General features: G+C 35.2%; 1 protein-coding gene across 4 annotated transcripts in view; it reads right to left on the bottom strand.

The window, feature by feature from the left end:
- Positions 1-18,868, bottom strand: part of PUM3 (pumilio RNA binding family member 3) — a 63,821-nt gene extending 44,953 nt beyond the window's left edge. The window contains exons 1-12 of one of the 4 annotated variants that reach the window (XM_077148312.1): positions 18,664-18,868; positions 15,986-16,077; positions 14,468-14,683; positions 11,658-11,793; positions 10,978-11,053; positions 9,470-9,563; positions 9,103-9,169; positions 7,930-8,104; positions 6,963-7,066; positions 5,895-5,973; positions 3,492-3,590; positions 2,526-2,579 (exon numbers count right to left, since the gene is read on the bottom strand). In XM_077148312.1, coding sequence (XP_077004427.1) covers positions 2,526-2,579; positions 3,492-3,590; positions 5,895-5,973; positions 6,963-7,066; positions 7,930-8,104; positions 9,103-9,169; positions 9,470-9,563; positions 10,978-11,053; positions 11,658-11,793; positions 14,468-14,683; positions 15,986-16,077; positions 18,664-18,704 — 1,233 coding nt within the window. In that variant the 5' untranslated portion in view covers positions 18,705-18,868. Of the gene's footprint in view, positions 1-2,525; positions 2,580-3,491; positions 3,591-5,894; positions 5,974-6,962; positions 7,067-7,929; positions 8,105-9,102; positions 9,170-9,469; positions 9,564-10,977; positions 11,054-11,657; positions 11,794-14,467; positions 14,684-15,985; positions 16,078-18,001; positions 18,118-18,571 lie in introns of those variants that run through there. The other 3 variants (XM_077148308.1, XM_077148310.1, XM_077148309.1) reach the window with 3 other exon arrangements.
- Positions 18,869-19,058: the final 190 nt, after the last annotated feature.

Below are 19,058 nucleotides of genomic sequence, written 5' to 3'. Positions count from 1 at the left end.
AACACTGCAATAGCCTTCTCTAGGTTGAAAGATTACAAATTATTTTTCACTTTCTTTTGTATGTTTTCCAATTTCCTTAAAATGATCTATACAATTAGAATAGCAGTATTGAAAAATAAAGATTATATTTATATTCTGAATATGAGAATAAGATAAAATTGATTTTAAAAAGTATAACAGCATAAAATTATACAAATACACACAGGTCTTTCAAAAGTCATCTATTGAAATTATAAACTTCCAAGATGCTGACAACATTTAAACAAACATTTAAAGAGTACCTATGTTTTGTAAAAAAAAAAAAAAAAAAAAAAGTTTTTGGAGTTTGTTATTCTTTTTACTATCCTGGATGATGATATAAATCTTTTTGTGGGGAGAGGATTCAATTTTTGATAAAAGCCTAAACTCATTCAGAGCCAGGCCCGATGAATATGCCATTTTCCTCTTAACAAGGAGTAAATGCCAATTATAAGGTCAAAATACAAATAACACACTGGAGAAAAGTAAAAAGAGTTAGCTTTCTTAATACATAAAACCAACAATTGACTAAAAATGGGCAAAGAAAATGAAGTGTCAGTTCACAGAAAAGCACAAATGACTTTGTATGCATGAAAATAATGCTTAAACTCATTCATTAGCTAAGGACACAAATTAAAAAGAGATACCATTTTCTACCTGTCCTACAGGCAAAGACGAAAACCTTTAATAAATACTAAATTGACAAGTTCTAGGAATGTCTCCTATAGATATGCCTCCACAGAAACATAAAGACGTACATATATAAGGATATTCTCTGAAGTAATATTTGAAAGAGCAAAAAACTAGAAAATACCCAAGTATCCAAGTGTAGGGTATTAGTTAAATAAATTATGGTACATCTGTATAATGAAATTTTACTATAAAGTCATTAAAAAAGAATGAGGTGAATAGACGTACATGCATTGAAATAAAAATGAATTATGTGAAAAACCACAGGAGAGTATAATATGCATAGCACTCAACCATTTGTTTCTGTTATCTTAATTCATATGCTCAAAGCACGCTCAAGCACAAAATATCTCTGGGTGAATATGAAAGAAGTTGGTAAGAGAAATTAAGTGAGAAATAGACAATTTCAAAATCACAGTTGGAGATTTTAACATACCTCTCTTAGTAAATGATAAAACTAAACAAGACTGGCCAACGTTCTGCCAGAAATCAAATTGTAAAACATAGGTACCTTGATCTAATCGACATATACAGGTATCATACTTAACAACTGCCATTCTTTTCAAGTGGTCATGGCACATTTACTAATATAGACCATATGCTGGGCCACAAAACTAGTCAGAAAACTTAACTGGAATTTTATCAATAAATCCCTAATATCTGGAAAGTAAACAATACTACTAAATACCTGATATTCAAATCCCTGGGTTTGTTAGCTTATCTCTCCCCTTTAGAACCAATTCCTTGAGGTTAAAAAAAAAACCGTGTGTTGTTAATTTCTGTCACCATTACAATGCTTTGTTGCGACTAGGTTCTCAAAAATATTACTGTTGAATTACCTGACATAAGCAAACTGCATAATTAAAATAATGCAATAGTTTTGACAAAAAAATCTACTACTACCTTTTAGCACTTTCCATTAAAACTGTAATTTCACTCATTTCCAATTTAAAATACTCAGATTAACATGTCATACTTAAATATTTACCTAATGATTAATTATGAATCATAAAATATTCTCATACTCCAGAAACAACTCATTAGAGAATTCCATATTTCACTGTTATGGAAAAGCTAGCTACCCTCTCAATGATTTTATATGAACTTCCCTCCCAGTCTCCAACCCTAACAGAGGACAAGAGGTATGCACACAATCTTTGTTTGAATTAGCATTTGTTATATTACATGTTCACCAGATGCTAGTAGTTCTTACTGGATTTTTCACAGGAAAAAGTAGTTGATACCACTGTTAGTTCACTAGCAAATTAGGAGCTGTCAAATATAATATGTAAAATATAACTCAAAAATCAAAATGATATTACATATATTCTAGTTATAGTATTCCATAGATAAAACCTGGAAAACTACTTAGTATTTAAATACACAGAAATAGTATTTTTGAGGCAATTAATTCCTCAGCAAAACTTTCTATGAACTAAATTCATGAGGAAAGCTGTAATTGTGTCTCCAAAGAAGTTCAAAGATTACAAAGCATAACAACCAGAATTTTCTGTGATCACACTACAAATTTATTCTAAGAAAAAAAAAGAAAGACAAATTGTACTTTCTGATATATTTTTGGTACTAATAAAAATTGGCACCAAGTTTCTGAAGTGCAATTTTGAATTACTTACCTAGAGCCTAAAATATATATAAATATGCCTTAATGAGGTAGTCATATTTCTATGAAATTAGCCTACAGAAATAATTAGATATGCAAAAAAATAAAAAAACTTCTTTTAAGGTTACAGACTGTAACATGAGACTGTAAAAAGAGAAGTAATTTTCATTTAAAAGAAATGTGTGATTATACTTACATTAGCCACTTTTTCAACATAAGTTTTCATTGTTTTCACAATCACTTTCCTGTCCTTAAAAAAAAGAAAAATTGCCTCAATGAACTTTTAGTTATGAATTAATGGTACTTCATAGTTGAAATTTTTATGAGTGTAAATTACTATCTGAGTGGCATACTTTTGGTTAGTGAAAATCTGTTATGGAGCCAGAATAAAAAAATTGCAATATACTTTTACAAGTCCTCTCAAAGCTATTATAATCTTAGACTTCTATGCAAGGATTCCATCAGACACAGATATGGAACTGTTAAATTTGCAAGTAGCAAGGCAAACTGAGTTAAACCATCTTTTAGAGCTAGACCTGAGAGATCTCTTTTCCAAGGTCTGATCTGTCTTTCTAATGCATAATAGGGTCTAAAATACAGAAGGCATTCAATACATATTTGTTGAATAAAATTTATATCTTTTTTGATACTCAAAAAGGAGGTAAAATTTAACTATCTTTTCTTTTAATTTACTTATTTTTTTAACTATCTTTTAAAGTAAAATTATACTGATCAAGGAAATGACCATCATTTTTATTTAAACTTCTGTGATGAATCTGGATCTTTGTCTTAAAAATACTTAATATCCACAAGAGCATATTCAGAGCTGTCTTATTATCTCTTCCCCTATTAAGATCATTAAAGGAGGAACTAAAGAGCCTCAACAGGTACCAGAGCAACTATAAATTTAGCTTAACACAAATATGGATTACTTGCTCAAGAGTTTTTACCATACTTCCATGAAAACGCATGAAAAACAAAGAAACACTAGGCCTAAAGAAAATAGCTAACTCCAGTGAAGTCCTGAGGCATAACTTTATCAAGATAACATTGTTTATGTACAATGGGGCAAAGACCAAAGGAGACTGAAAATCTAAGGAAAGCCTGCAGATAAAGCCACGCTGTCTGACAAACTGTATCTAAAAGCTGCTGCAGGACATACCTTTGGCGTGCCATGCCAGAGGCAGTGCATAGCCACTCTGGCGCCATCGTGTGTATGTGCCAGGTATACCACCGCTTCTCGGATGGCCTCGATCATTTCCTAGGGAACAAATGCCGTCAGGGCTTTGTTTAACTTTTTTTCTTTTTTTCTACTTTTTAATCTTTCTGTCTATTACAGCGGGATGGTGGTGGAAGGGTGGAAAATACGCACAGAGCATGAATGGAAGAAACCATAAGATTTTGTAGGCTATCCATACAGTGTAAGATATTTTAAATGATTTTCCAAGAAAAAGAAGTCTATGAGGTAGCTGTAATAAGAAGGGAATTTTTAATAATAGACTTTTCTCTAAAAGAAAATCAGCAGAGAACAAAACACTAATTTTGGCTGAATTTTCTGTTTTTGAGTTGACCACTGGATTACCTCAGAAATCATATTAATTTTCCATCATAAAAATATTTAACATTTATCTAAGAAAAACCAATCCCTGTATTAACATTTAAATAGGCCCTCACCTATAAATAACCTTGCAATAAAAATTTAATCTTACAAGGTAGTTTAGCTTATTTTTAATCTTTATTCTTCATTCTCAATGTATATAATTTCTTAAATATATTTGGCAGTCTGAGCATATAGGACATAAATAAGTTCTGGTAGTTAATAGCCACAGGGCCCCATCTTAGTATATTCCCAATTTAAGAATTTGTATTAAATAGATTAAAATGCCCAAAACCTCAAACCAGGAATGAGAAGGGTAGGTGCTTGTCTTCACCAACATGCAAAAAGCAATTTTACCCTCAATTATCTTACAATCCTTCTCCAGAACAAATGTCAAGAACTCAGCTTTTGGGCGGGCCACGGTGGCTCAGCAGGCAAGAATGCTTGCCTGCCATGCCAGAGGACCTGGGTTCGATTCCCGGTGCCTGCCCATATTAAAAAAAAAAAAAAAGAAAGAACTCAGCTTTCCATTTACACTCCTAAACTTATGTATCTCTAAAACTACTACTCTTCAAAGCTATCCAGTTGGAGCTTTAGGTATATATTCCAATTACACTTCCATTATCCCCAGAGGTTTAAGTTTCTTTTGAAAATGCCCCCAGGGCCAGGAAAAAAATTTGTCTTATTACTTTATATTCACACTAAGTTCTAAATGATTTTTTACTGTTACTAAAACACATTCAATATATATATATATATATATATATATATTTTTTTTTTTTTTACATGGGCAGGCACCGGGAATCGAACCCTGGTCCTTGGGCATGGCAGGCAAGCACTCTTACCTGCTGAGTCACCGTGGCCCGCCCACACATTCAATATTAAATGATAAAGACCATCCACACTGAAAGCTACAAAGGCTTATCTTGTCAGTTCTGAACATAGTTTGCATTGGTAAATCCTGAACTCTGAGATACTGTCCTCTGCAGGAGAGGGAGAGAAAGAGAAGCTGCTATGATCACTCAACCACAAGCTCAGCTAGGTGGCTGTTCTTGGAAAATCACCTTGTATGCCAATTTTGATAGGGTCAAAATTCATATGAATGTACGCAATTTGGCTTATTTGTTAAAAAGATGTCAGCCTCATTATTTCAGCTATCCCTTGTGATTAGAAAATGAGGACAAATGGACAATGAGCTCACTATATGATGAGGCAAGAAAAGTTCAGGCCCCTAAATGATAAATTCTCATTTATATTCCCATCACTGACTTGAAGGGCAGCGCAGTTTACCTTCACTCTCTGTTTCTTATTCCTTCTATTCATATAAAGTCCAGTTTTTCATGGTCCATTTAATTTTATTTTTCACATGAGGAGGTACTGGGAATTGAACTTGGGCCTCCAGCATGGGAGGCAAGGACTCTGCCTGCTGAGCCACCATGGCCTGTCTGTTCCATTTATTTTTATTTTTTGTTTTTTTCAGTCCATTTATTTTTATACAAGTATCTTCCCCTTACCTTCTAACACCAACATTTTTTTTTAAAGTCTACACCATTGATTTTAAAACTACCTGGATTCTAAATATCCCTCCCCATTTGTTAATTTTTAGTTTAGGTTAGAGGATACTCAGTGGATATTAATTAAAATATAAAAATCCAATAGAATTAATAAAACTAAGGCCAACTCTCTAGTGTTTTGTTGTTGTGGTTTTTCACATGGGCAGGTACCAGGAATCGAACCCAGGTCTCTGGCATGGCAGGTGAGAATTCTGCCACTCAGCCACCATCGCATCGCCCTCTTAATGTTTTTATAGAGACCTACAGGAACTGGCAGACTGGTTCTTAAGAAGTTTAATGAATTATTTTCTCTAAATAAGGAAATAGCCTTTCAGTATTTTCAAAAGTAATGTTTCACATTTCTACACGGCTCATCCTCTACGCTTTGAGTTAAAAACTAAAACATAGAACTTACTGATCTTAGTTTTGGGGGTGCATAGGTAAAAAAGTCCAAGAATACTTTATGAACCAATGAATGTTTAATAACAGCTTCCCTGAAAACAGAAAAAAAAAAAAAAGAAAAGGAAAACCATCAGATCTGACACTATAGAAATACAGACAGGACAACCTTGATTGTCCTTTGAAACAATCAAAACAAGTAAAATAGTTTTCCAAATGTAATTCATTAGAAGATAGTTATTTCAGCAATACTATTTTTTTTAACTTTTAGACTGCAAAACTGATTTCATGCCATTTACAACAAAGACAAGAGTAATAAAGTTCTAGTATCAAATCAGTAAAGATGGACTAATTCAAAATATGCTCTATCCTCTTAAACAGAACATCTGTATTTTTTTTAAGTGGGTCACATGATTAGAAATTCATCCAGGTGGACCTATTTGTTTTTTTAATGGCTGCTGTCTTTCTGTCAAGCATCCTTCACAATGCACCAGTTTCATGAAAATAACAGAATTAAAACATGAATGGACCAAAACAATACTAGCAACTACAATGACTCCTACCTAATCCAAGCCTCCTAGTGTGACAAGTTGGTTAATCCAGGTGTACAGCAGAGGGTGACAGTCAGGCTCAACAGACCTACAGGCTCACTCTGGAGTATCCAAGTAGGAAACAAAAACTTAAGTTGCTTTTGCCATGCCACTGCACTGAGGATTTTAGAAGTCCCCATACATGGGCTTCTAATCAATTTAAATAACTGACTATATTTGTGAAACTATTTAATAAAAAAGGGCTCCAACATAAAATATCGAGGCAAAAAAAAAAGTTCATTGCTTTAAAAACCATTTATAAACTTTATAAACCATTACTGTATATTTATAAAAACCATTTTTGCAGCATATAACACAAGAGAAAGACATCTCCTTTTATACAAAGAATGATTTCAAATAAAAATTTTCACACACTCTTATTCAGGACAGATTAATAACAAGGAGGAAATATTCACCTTTCCTATGCAAGGGTTACATAAAACTTTCCTTTTTCAAATGCCACTTGTTAAGAAAAAAAAAAAAATTCTTCTTACTTTTGGGCCATTGGAGTCAGAATCTGTTTCATTTCATCCATAATAAGCTCTAGTTTTTCTGGTTGTACCGCTAATATTTTTTCCAGGGTTGGGTGATCTGCTGACTGCAATAAAAGAAAAATCAACCCCCTCCAAATTTAATCAAGTTCTTCAACTTTAGAACAAAGAAAATCAATTACACACAGTTTAAACAAACTAAGTAAATCTGAGATATGCCATCTATACCTAACAAAAGCCCTGCTATTAGGAGTAATTCCTAACAGCAAATATTAATGGCATAACTTTTGATTATCTGATTCTTAGTCTGTACACCCAGCAATGAATCTAAGAGCCAGGGTAAACATCAACCGACTCACTGAACCGAAAGGTACTTCCAAAGTACATACTCCTTCAGATAAATGTGTGAATTTATATCCCATGGTTTGAAACGGATCCTTTAACTGTACTAGTCCCTTTACTGGCCTTTCACAGATTTAATCACTGAACTATACTAAGAGTTGGTTTCTCTATTCCCTATCCTCTCTGGATATAATCTGGAAAAGGGTAATCTACACACAAGAAGAAATGTGAGTCAAAGCAGCAGCAACAGAGAGTCCAATGCTCTTAAGCCAAAGCTGGTTAGCGGTGGCGACAAAGCTTTGCTGGCTATGAAGAACCTTTTACCTTGGTTTAACTGATTGTAGAAACAGAAGTACTGAAGCATGACACAAAGAGCATTCAGAAGAGAGCAACAAAAGTAATTTACTTTAAAGGGATTTAAAGATAGTGCTCTGAGAGAAAAAGAACGAGAGATCATTTGTGCACTCTACCACGGACAAAATAAACTAACAAAATAAAGGATATACGATGGCCTCTTAAATGACCCGCCAAAGTAAAAATATATCCTGAAACTAGGGTATTGGAAGAAGCTAAAGAAGAAAGAGCATACAGAAATAGAAAAGTACTTTTAAAAATCTTGAAATGTCACCTTGTAAAGTTGAAATGTATTTCCATAGAGTTCTTCTGTCAGCATGTTCCTCTGCTCCAGAATGGCTTTGTCATTATAGGCATACTCCACGATGGCCGAGGCTTCCGTGTGACGTAGCATCTTCCTCACTTGCCCTCTAAAACTTTTGATTATCTCTGCAATCTGTGGTTTACTTCTAGATGCAACACAATTATAGAAAAAATAAACAATCGAAGGGAAAGCTGGGTGGCTACAAAAAATATCCTATTTCTCCTGAGACCAACTCACGAACCTGTGTGGGATAGGTTCCATAGAGAAATGATGATGAGTAGAAAAATCAAATAGCCTCTCTTTCCACGTCAAGCTTTCTAAATTACCCAGAAGCCAACCTGTCAAGGCTTGAAATGTGGCTCTGCTTACCAGCTGAAAGCCACGAGTAAGTTATTTAACCTCTCTATGCTTCAGCTTCCTCATTCATAAAAACAGAAAGAATCTGGTTTATCTGAGGATCAAATGAGATAGCATGCACCAAGAAGTGTCTGGCACATGGTAACCACTCAATGTCAATTCCTATCCGTCAAACTTTCAGACTAAAAAAACAGTAGGGTGTAAAGACAAAAGTGAATATAAAAGTCAAAGATACAGGGAAATATGAATAAAACATTCTAGAAATCTCTTTGAAAATAGGACTTCATCAAAAGTATTTACATTATATTCTAAAATAATTAAGCAGCAGATGATCAGTCAGGAATAGATTTTTAAAAATGTTTGCCACTGTGTGTACTGCACTTTTCTTTCGTTATCATCTTCTCACATATTATTAACTAAAAAAGGTAAGTCAAAATAAGTATCAATTCCACCTAATTTAGAAAATCCTCCAATCTTGGGATTTCCTAACTTATTTTTCCCTACCTTTGAGTCTCCTCTATAATTCTGGAAATTAATACAGGTTACGTACTCCATTTCTCTTCCTCCAGAGCTTCAAGATATGAACAAACACCCTTAAGAATGGTAAATTCTTAATTTCACTTAATTTCAATAATTGTTTTTAAGTCTGCAATCCTTGGAAACAAACATCTGCTTAGGGCTATTATAATGATGACATAATAAGTAATATTTGTATACCATCAACATCTGCTGCACCTTTAGGAAATGAAGAAAAAAATGTTTTTCTTTTTTTAAAAAACGACTTACCCATACATGAGAAATTTCTTAACAATATTTCTGGAATATTTGGCTTTACTTAATTCAACCAAGTTATCTGAAAAACAAAATAAATTAAAATGATATGGCATTCTTATTTCAGACCTACTAAAACAAAGGAAAGAACTAAATTAAGGTACAATATTGTGAAGACAAATAACACGCTGCTTTATTTGGTCCAGGTAAAGAACAAGTAAAACCAAAGAAAACAAAACAAAACAAAAAAGGCATTGTGAGTACCCACTCCTTTATCTCAACAGAATTATTTTCCAGGCTAGTGTTGGATATTTCAAGAGAAAGCAAGTGATTCATTACAAATGATTACAGCAAATCTTCAACTTCAATGTGTAACAAGTACCTCGCAATTCTTCAAAAGCCTCTTTCCTCTGTTCTTCATTACCATACTGAATATAACACTGGATGACACGTGTTGAATCATGTGCGAATGCAATCTGTAGGAAAAATAGTTTGGGCCTTTAGACTAATGCGCTCTAAAGATTTTTGATCCCCTCTTATTATTTGTTTTATTTCTATTTCTTTTAGAATTCTCTGTTAGAAGGAAAGTAGGATCTTTGCGGATAACATCAAATTTAAATTACTTGATACAGAAATACTTGTTTTAACTGTACACAAGAAAAAAATCAGCATTCTTTAGTTTTTACTACTTAATACATTTTACAAGCATAATTAAAAATGGTATTTAGACAGGGATATATTTAACCATTTTGCAAGATTCCCATTGTTTTAATTCAAACCAAACCAAACTGAGACTCTCTAGTGACATGCACTATATATCTCATTTCTCTGAAAGTTGCCTTCCCTAAAAGGGAATATTTCAAGTTCAAAAACTGTATTATTCTATTCAAATGACCAAAGAATGCTTGGCTTTGACAGTTAAAGGTATAGATAAAGATCAATCTATCTAAAAAGTCCTGCTGTATAAATAAGTATATTGATACGACAGCTATATTATCAGCTAGCTACTCCATTTCTCATATTTTATTATAATCCCTATACACATATCCAGTTATATTCCTAGAAAAGCTGTTGTATTTCAAATTTGATTCTCCAATCCACCCCTCCCTTGCAAATATTAGGATGTATCAGATCTGTATTCAAGGTCCTCTTGATCAATTCTCTATGGCAACAACCAGATAATTAACTATGCAAAATTGATATTAGCTATAGTATCTGTCTATTTTAAAAGTGCTTATTTTTTGCTCACTCTGTCTTAAAATTTTTTTTTTAACCACAACAAGTCAGGGAGTGAAGAACATTTCCATCAAAGTCATGGATTTCAGAAGAACTTTTCTAAGGGAAATTGTGTAGACCAGCTATGATAATTTTCTCTTAAAAAGACGGCTCTTTTTGTGAGATGGTTATTAAAAAATTTCTTTCATTGACCTTTTTTTCACTCAACACTAGAGGTCAATTTGTTGGTCTTTCTCCTATATCTGAGGTTGGGTTACATTTCCTAAAAAATGGCTGGCTCATGCATTTTGTGCATCATTGTAGCACTATTTGTTGAATTTTTGTTTGTTTGCTTCTTTGTTTTTTTGGGGGGAAGGGCATGGACTGGGAACTGAACCCAAGTCTCCTGCATGGCAGGTGAGAATTCTACCACTGAAGTACCCTCGCACTCCCTTACAGTCACTTTTTAATAGCCTTTTTTACAACTCCTCCTCAGTAAAGTTCTTTCACTATACCTTTTTAATTTAATCTGTGTTGTAAATAGTATTTGAAGCTTTTGGCCAAATACATTTGAAATAACAAAAGTTCATCTGTCACAAATGGTCAATTACCCTTCCCTGAGAGCGAGTAAATTTCAACTGCTTAAAACTGCAATTATGAGTATGTCCTACTTACAGTTTTAATTTTTCCTTGAATCAACTTCTGCAAATCACTCATCAACTTTATTCTTTTTTGTTTGTCACAGTCTTTTCTATAAATGAGAAGAAAAGAGAGAGGAAACAAACTTGAGTAAAAGAATAATTTTAAACATGCTAAACTAAAAGCTACACTAGTAAGTGTTTACCCAATTCAGCATAATTTTCTTCTTTGGAGGGAGTAAACTTCTGATATCAGAATTACTATTCCAGAACAGCCAAAGAAAAGTAATTTTCACAAAGGCAGAAACTCATCTCATAAGGCGTAATTTTATGCCTCAATCTAAATCTTAACAGCCAGCACTTCAGAAATAAAGGAAATAACAAAACAAACACAAGATACCAAATACTTGAATAGCATCTCAAGACTAAGCTGATAAGAAAATGTCTCCATTTTCTCAAAAATCTCTCAGGAAGGATGCCAAATCCATTTTAACTCATGAATTTTCATAAACATTTTTTACACCATCCAAATGATTCTATATGTTTCTGCAATGGGCAGACATCCATGTAACCAACACCTTTACTGGATTGTTATAAGTACTCCCTGAACCCAAGTACTATGTCATTTATTTTAGGACATCTCATTATTTGTAAGGTACACTAATACTTTTACATCATCTCCAAAGGACTAACAGAGATGCTAACAGGTAGCATTACCTTCTTAGGATCTCCCAAATCTGCTTGGCCCGAACAACAATATCATAGTTCGTTTTATCACTGAGTTGCCTGTTCTGCTTCAGTTCTTTCTTCTTCTTTTTGAAATCATCCCATTTGGGTTTCTTGGCTGCTGATTCTAATTGTTATAGAAGTGACTTCCAATTACATTTAATATTCTGGATGCCATAAACAAATACAAAACAGGTACATAGGGCTATCTCTAAACAGGGTCAATACTTATTATGGAAACTAGAATGGAGGCAGTATCATCCCCTGCAAATTTATGCTTTATTTCACCTTTTGAGTAGTTTGCACATTTTAAATTTAATCATTTAAAACTAATCATTCATTCACTCAACAGCTATTTATTACATCTTAACAGGATACCTAGTAAGAGAAAACATAAATTAAAAGGATTGAAAAAACAACTGAAAGTTCTTACACATCATTTTCAATTGTAAAACAATTAGATTTAGGTATTCTCAAAAATAAAAACTAGTTCAAATTAGAAGAAGAAAATAACTGATTCTATAATCCATTGCTCTGAGTGCTGTTATGGATGAAGTCATCTAATTTTCACAATCATCCTATGAAGCGGGTATTATTACCATCTCCCCTGGGGAAACAAAGGCACCAGTAATTAAGTACTTTGTTCAAGACTACACAACATCTAAGTGGAAGAGGTGGGAATCAAACCCGGACACTGTCCTCTTAAACTTCATGCCACTTACTTATGAAAATATACCGTCTAAATTTCTAAGTTCTTTACAAACAGATTAATCTTATAGAAGTCAAATACTTGCAATTACTGTTTTTTTTGTTCTCAAAATTTGAGCAATTTATCAACTGAACCCAAAACCCAATGAGACTAAACAAAGAATAACCTGATAAAATGGCTATTACTTAAACGTGTACCTTTAGAGAATCCTTTGGAGAGTTACTTCTAAATAACTGCCTTTTCTGATTATGAATATAAAACCCATTCATTGTTTAAAAAATTTGGAAAATTCTTCTATAATCCCTAAACCCAGAATCAAACAGTGACAATAGTTTATTTCCTTCTTGCTTTTTTTTCTCTGCACACTTAATTTATATAAATAAAAAAATATAAATCTTCCTTAGAAATTCAGGATCTTACTGTCTTTTCAACTAACATTATTACATTATAAGAAATATAATTTTTAATGGCTGTATAATATATTCCAATTTATTTAATCTTCTTCTTTATTGTTTACTTATTTATTTCCAGCCTGGTCACACAGTGAATTATAAGCAATGGAGAGTGAATTTACCATCAATATTAGGGCATGACTGTACTATACAATAGAGGGTAATAAATAATTCAGAGCTACCTGGATCTCACAAATATCTGGGCACCCATGATAAATGCCGTGCTAGTTTGTAAAAGATTCATCAGTTTTGGGGATGCCTAGTATCGAATCCCCCTCAGCTCTAGAAAATGAACTCAGAGTTTCATTTTGAGATGTAGGAAAACACACCTTCCAAAGAAAGGAAATCAGGCTACAGCAGGACAGAGTCTTAATGTGAGAATGTGTGTGTATGTGTTACGCATGCTAGTGTCAAGAACCCCCATAGGGAAAGGAAGATTTGGGGGCTATCAGAAAGGCCAGTAAAGAAGATGTAGGAAAGAGAGGTTGGAAGAGAAACTATTAGAGGAGGGGGAAGGAAGTGGAAGAGAAAGGAAAACAGAAAGATGGGGTCTGGAGCGGAAAAGGATCCCATACGCATGACGACAATGACATTTCCTCTATTTTCACCCCTTAATGTTGCTGCCCTTCCAGATATAAGTATCTTCCAGCGTACAGCACTGAGGCAGAATAGAGAGCAGGAAGAAGGGCGAGGGGACTAAACTGAGAAGGCCCCATGGCAGTGGTCTCAGTTGGCAGCACAGCAGCAGGTTAGGATATGACATGTTGGAGGGAAAGAGAATGAAAGACAACAGAGTAATTCTCAGCATTGCAGAGAAGGAATATGTATGTCAGCACATGTAACTCGGAAGCTGCTTGTTTTAGACCAGTGCAGGGGAATGCACAACAGAGGTAAGCTGTACAACAGAGCAGATACTCTGGGCTAGAATGATTTCTTGAATACTGTGATTTAGAAATTAGCAGTTTGTTTCAGTAGGTAAAAAGAAGCCCTGCCATGCCAACATGTTCAATCGTTCACCAATTTGTGCTGAATCAGTTAAAAAGAAATTTATAAACATCTTCACTGGAACTGCCTATTGGAGCTGAGCTACCTGATAGGTTTATTAAAATAGGTCCTAGCTCTGTGAGGACCAGTGATGTCTCTTTGTCACTAAGACATCCTTAGCCAGGCTGATTCTTAGCTGGAAGACAGTGGTGATTAAAGGTCAACTTTTATGTTTATTAGTTGGGGTCTGTACCCCTACATACCGTTAACTTTCTTTCCATCCAAGCCCCTACAACTGCACATGGAAAACTCAAATATTTGTTATATGAATGAATTAATGAATTTTAGCTTACCAAAAGAAATGCTTTACTATAATTAGCCATTACTCTACTGCAGTAAGCCATCAAAACTTGGCTTAATTCCAGAGCTAAAGTAGCTCAGTTAAGATTTACAAAATGAGCAACTCTAAGCACAGAGAGAAATTTTATCCAGGGAAGAAACTTTCTGTTTTTTAGTAAGCCAATGGATGGCCACCTGCCAAGGAACAAGACTGGGATGTCTCTAATGGACTTCTAGAGTTCCTGTTCACAATAGTTCAGGAAAAGTTCAGGCAGGACAAAGTCTTTGCAGACTATCCCAACAGAAGTAGAGCTTACCATCACTTTTACTGTCTGGCTGGAATTTTCTCTTGTTGAATTTATTTCCTTGTTGGAATTTGTTCTTTGGTACTTTATCTCCTTGCTGCTTATTCTTGAACTGCTTCACACCTTTCTTTCCAGGTTTGGTGGCACCTTTCTCAAAGTTCTTAGATGAGATTTTAGGCCCACCTTCCTTAGCAACTTTCCTTGGGAATTTCTTTGAAGGAACAGTATCTAATGACAATAATAAATAACTATTAGTTCAATGATCCTGGGCCTAGACCTCTTTTACCCACTAGATTTTATTTGTTACAGAAAGTTACACTTTCTTTAATAATACTTACTTTGTTGTAGTCTCAAATATGCAACATTTACCCTTTCAAACAGAGTAGGATTTAAAATAATCAAAACAAAATAGAGTCTTTCCCTGATTATAAAATTATAATATACGTTCCTTATAGCAAACCTAGAAAATAGAGAAATGCATAACAAAATCTACCCATAATTCTCTTACCTAGAGAGAATGTTGACAGTTTTGTGTATTTCTCTAATTTTAGGCATAGAGTACAGACGAAATATTATTTATATACTTTTTCTATTCTATCCATGTCATTAATTAAAGTCTTTACACAAAATTGTCAGTGGTCAATAAAATAATAGTATTCTCAGAATAAAATGAACACTTGAATTTTAGAAAGTATATTAAAGACAAAGCAAAAATTCTAGCTTTGAGAAAAATGTTTTCAAAGCCTGTAAGAATGTTATTTGACAAAAACCCTCTCTGGTCTCAAAACTTGCATATTAAGTATCTAACAAATGAGATAAAAAATTCAGGCAGTTGTAGCCTAAGAACACTACAAGAAAAAAACAAAGATCTCTAGGAAACACATAAGCATTTACCATCCCTGATTTTTTTATTTTGCAATACTGACACGTGATGGAACAATAAAAATACCATAATTATAAATGTTAAAGTAAAAGTATTTAGTTAACAGCCCAATTTACCAAAAATATTAAAATAGGGCGGGCCGCGGTGGCTCAGCGGGCAAGAGTGCTTGCCTGCCATGCCGGCGGACCTCGGTTCAGTTCCCGGCCCCAGCCCATGTAACAAACAAACAAACAAACAAAATATAATAAAAACAAGAAAATGTTTAAAGATGTTTCCCTTTCTTCCTCCCTTCCTTCCTTCTATCCTTCCTTCCTTCTCTGTCTTTCTTTAAAAAAAAAAAAAAATATTAAAATAAAATGCTGTAGTAAACCAGTGTGAATAAAATGAGGCAGCAGTATCACTGGTTGAAAAAGGATCTTCTGTGTGTATTACATCTCATTACCCAATTATCCAGGCAACTTCTCAAACACCTAAATTTCAGAGGGAACATGTTAACTCGTGTTAATGTCTACTCCTTCCTATTATTTTAATTCTAATCCTAACTCATGAATACATCTGAACAGCTACATACCCCCTCACCCCACCCCCATGCTCCAATCATAACAGCCCAAACAACCATGAAGCATGTTTTGCTAAGACTGCCTTACCATTGTTTTTACGAAATCTGCTTTTTTCTTGTGATGCCTTTGTTCCCTTTCCTGTGAATTTTTTTTTCCCCTTGACTTCCATCACAGCAACTCTAAGAAAATAAAAAACAAAACAAAGATTACTAAATTGTTCCTTATGAAAAAGCAGTTCCCAGAGGCAGTACAAAATCTGGGTACAGCATGGGCACCCATACAAATCCAGCAATTACAGTTACTGCCTCTATTATTGTAAAATTGGAAATTAATAAGGTATAATACAAAAACTAAGAATATTCAAATACACTGACTAATGTGATATATACAGAAGCAACACGTCAGCAATAATAACGGATAAAAATAGATCATTATTTACATTAAGTATAAAGATCAGTGTTTGTATATCATATAACCTAGAACGACTTTGTGATGAATAATTGACTACACTATCATTTGATTTCTTGGTTATTGTCCTAAAAAGCCAGGAATACCACATAACCAAATATATAATTAAATATCACCACAAAACCTTACAGAACAGTTTCATCATTCTAAAAATTCCCATGTAGCTCCTTTGCAGTCAACCTTTCCCCCCACCTCTAGCAACCACTGATCTATTTTCCAATTTTCTAGCTTTGCTTTTTCAAGAATGTCATATAAATGGAACCAAATAGTATGTAGCCTTTTGGGTCTTGCTTCTTTCTGTTAGTGAAATGCATTTGTTTCATGACCTTGTACTTTTATATCTAACATCACATTCCATAAGGATTCTCAGAATTTTTCCTTCTTTTTCCCATCTCTTTACTATCTCGTTACTTCTTGTTTAGACTATCTGGTCTTTACATTGAACTTGCTGTGATACATACCCTACTGCATGATTAATGTTTCAATAATATATCTATTTAAGCCATTTTACTGCTCCAATAGTTTCCCGCTGCCAACAGGAAAAAGTTTGGGCTCAGACTGGCATTTACAGCTACTGTTAAGCTTGGACCTAACCTAACCCCCAACAAACAGCATACAGCAATCCAACTTACTATTTCATTATTTTCAGGCTCCAATCTTTAATAAAGTCATTCTCTTCACCAACAGTAACCTACCCAGTTTAAATGTTATTTCTCATAATGCTTCCTCTATATTCCTCTCTTCTTTACTAACCAAATTATTCTTCTTATTCCTACGGTATGTTTTTATAGCCTTCTTATAACTTAACACATATTGAAATATGTGTTCAACATTAAGAAGTCACCAAGTTAAGAGAGCCCAATTTTGCCTTGTGAAGGGAAATATCAGAGATGTCCCAGACAAAGCGATGTGTGATTGATCCCTTCAGGCTTAGTACTGTGCTTTTAAAGTGGTAAACATCCAATATCCAACTTTTAAATGTTGGCATCTCTCCAGTCTTTGCCCTAGCAAACTTTCCTTCTTCTCCATTCTTCTCCCTAGATGATCTCATTCAATCTAGTGCTTTCTGTACTGAGGACAAGCAAATTGTTTCTCCATTATGATCTTCTCCTTGGGCTCCAGACCTGTATATCCAACTGCCTGACAGTTTTGCTCCTATCTAAAAGGTACCTTACTCTTAATATGTCTGAAATATATTCTTTAACTGTATCTCCACTGCAAACCATCCCCAAACAGCAATATCCCCATCTGTTTCTTCCCACCCTATTCTTTCCATTTCTGTAAATAGCACATCATCCACTCCACTGCCCAAGTAACAAATCCAAGAATTAGGTTTGACATTACTTTCTCCTATGTCTGCCACATTCAATCTATTAGTAAGCTTTCTAAAGTCCCCCTTAAAAATAAAGTCCCCCCTTTAACCTTCCAACTGCTACCTCCATTGCTATTAAACTCCTTACTGGACTTCAAATTATATACAATATATTTTTTTTTCTGAGGAGCATCCAGGACCTATCCTGATTCTCCTTACTTATAAGCCTGCAATGGATTCCCATTTATAGAAATAAAATCCAAACTCCTCTGCCATGGTCTTCCAAGCCCTACAGAACCTCATTCCACCCGGACCCCTCTCACTTCATCTTGTACTGTTTACTCCTAGCTCACGACACTGGGCCCCTTTCTGTAACTCCCACTTGAGGGACGTTGGGTGTTACTACCACTGCTTAACAGTCTTCTTTCGGCTTCCAGAACTCAGGAAGAGTCTGAGTTCTCCTGTTGCACTATAATAGGTCATAGCTTAAAAATTACTCTTTCAGGAACCCCTATCCTCTGTCTCAAGACCCAATTCATTTCCTTCAGGTGCTTACAATTTGCATTTAGGCTATACATTTCCGCTGTAAACTCTGAGGAAAGTGAGCAGTTGTCTCACTTAGCGTCTAGCACAGGATCGGGTGTAGAGCGGATCTGTGTCAAACATTTGATAGATAAGGTGAACGAAACTTGTACGGGATCGGATTTTAGAGGTGAAGATAGTTCAACTCAATCCAGCACAATTGGGCAATTGGGTGGGAAGAGCCGTTGTACAGTTAATGCCCCCACGCCCCTTGACAGGCTCCAGCCAATCCCCGAACTCCAGGATAGGAACCCTTTAGACAAAAAAGCCACACAAAGCTGCCAGAGGGCGACAGGCCAGTCCACTCCTACCCTCTCCCGAGGCGTCGCGAGACGCTCCCGGCTGCGGCACGGGGCTGGAGACGAATCTCTCCCCAGAGCGATCACGGAGCCACCCCACTCACCGCACACGTGGGGCCGAGGCCTGCGTGGGTCCCAGCTCCATCACCGCCGCTTCCGCTTCCGCTTCCTCGTCTTGCCACGCCTCCGGAGCCTCCAGCAACACCGCCTAGTTCCTCTTTCCGGAACAGAGCCGGGGTTAAAGCGTGAGGATTGGGAGGAAAAACGGAAATGCTGTGTTTCTATTGGTCGGTTTCTGTTAAACCATTTAGAGGCGCGACGGAGATGCCACACACGGATTTTGGCCCTTGAAAGGCTCCGTCGAGCCGAGGAAATGTAGGCGGCTCCGGAAAGTGACGTCATTAACCCTGTCGTTTCCTCACGAAGGTTCCTCAGTGAGGGGTGGTCACTGATGAATAGATTTGGCTGGCACATTGGGGTCTCGGTCAAAGGCGATTAG

The sequence above is a fragment of the Tamandua tetradactyla genome, chromosome 2 (assembly GCF_023851605.1).
Source record: "Tamandua tetradactyla isolate mTamTet1 chromosome 2, mTamTet1.pri, whole genome shotgun sequence".
Lineage (NCBI taxonomy): Eukaryota > Metazoa > Chordata > Mammalia > Pilosa > Myrmecophagidae > Tamandua > Tamandua tetradactyla.
This window is presented reverse-complemented; position numbering and strand designations above follow the sequence as displayed.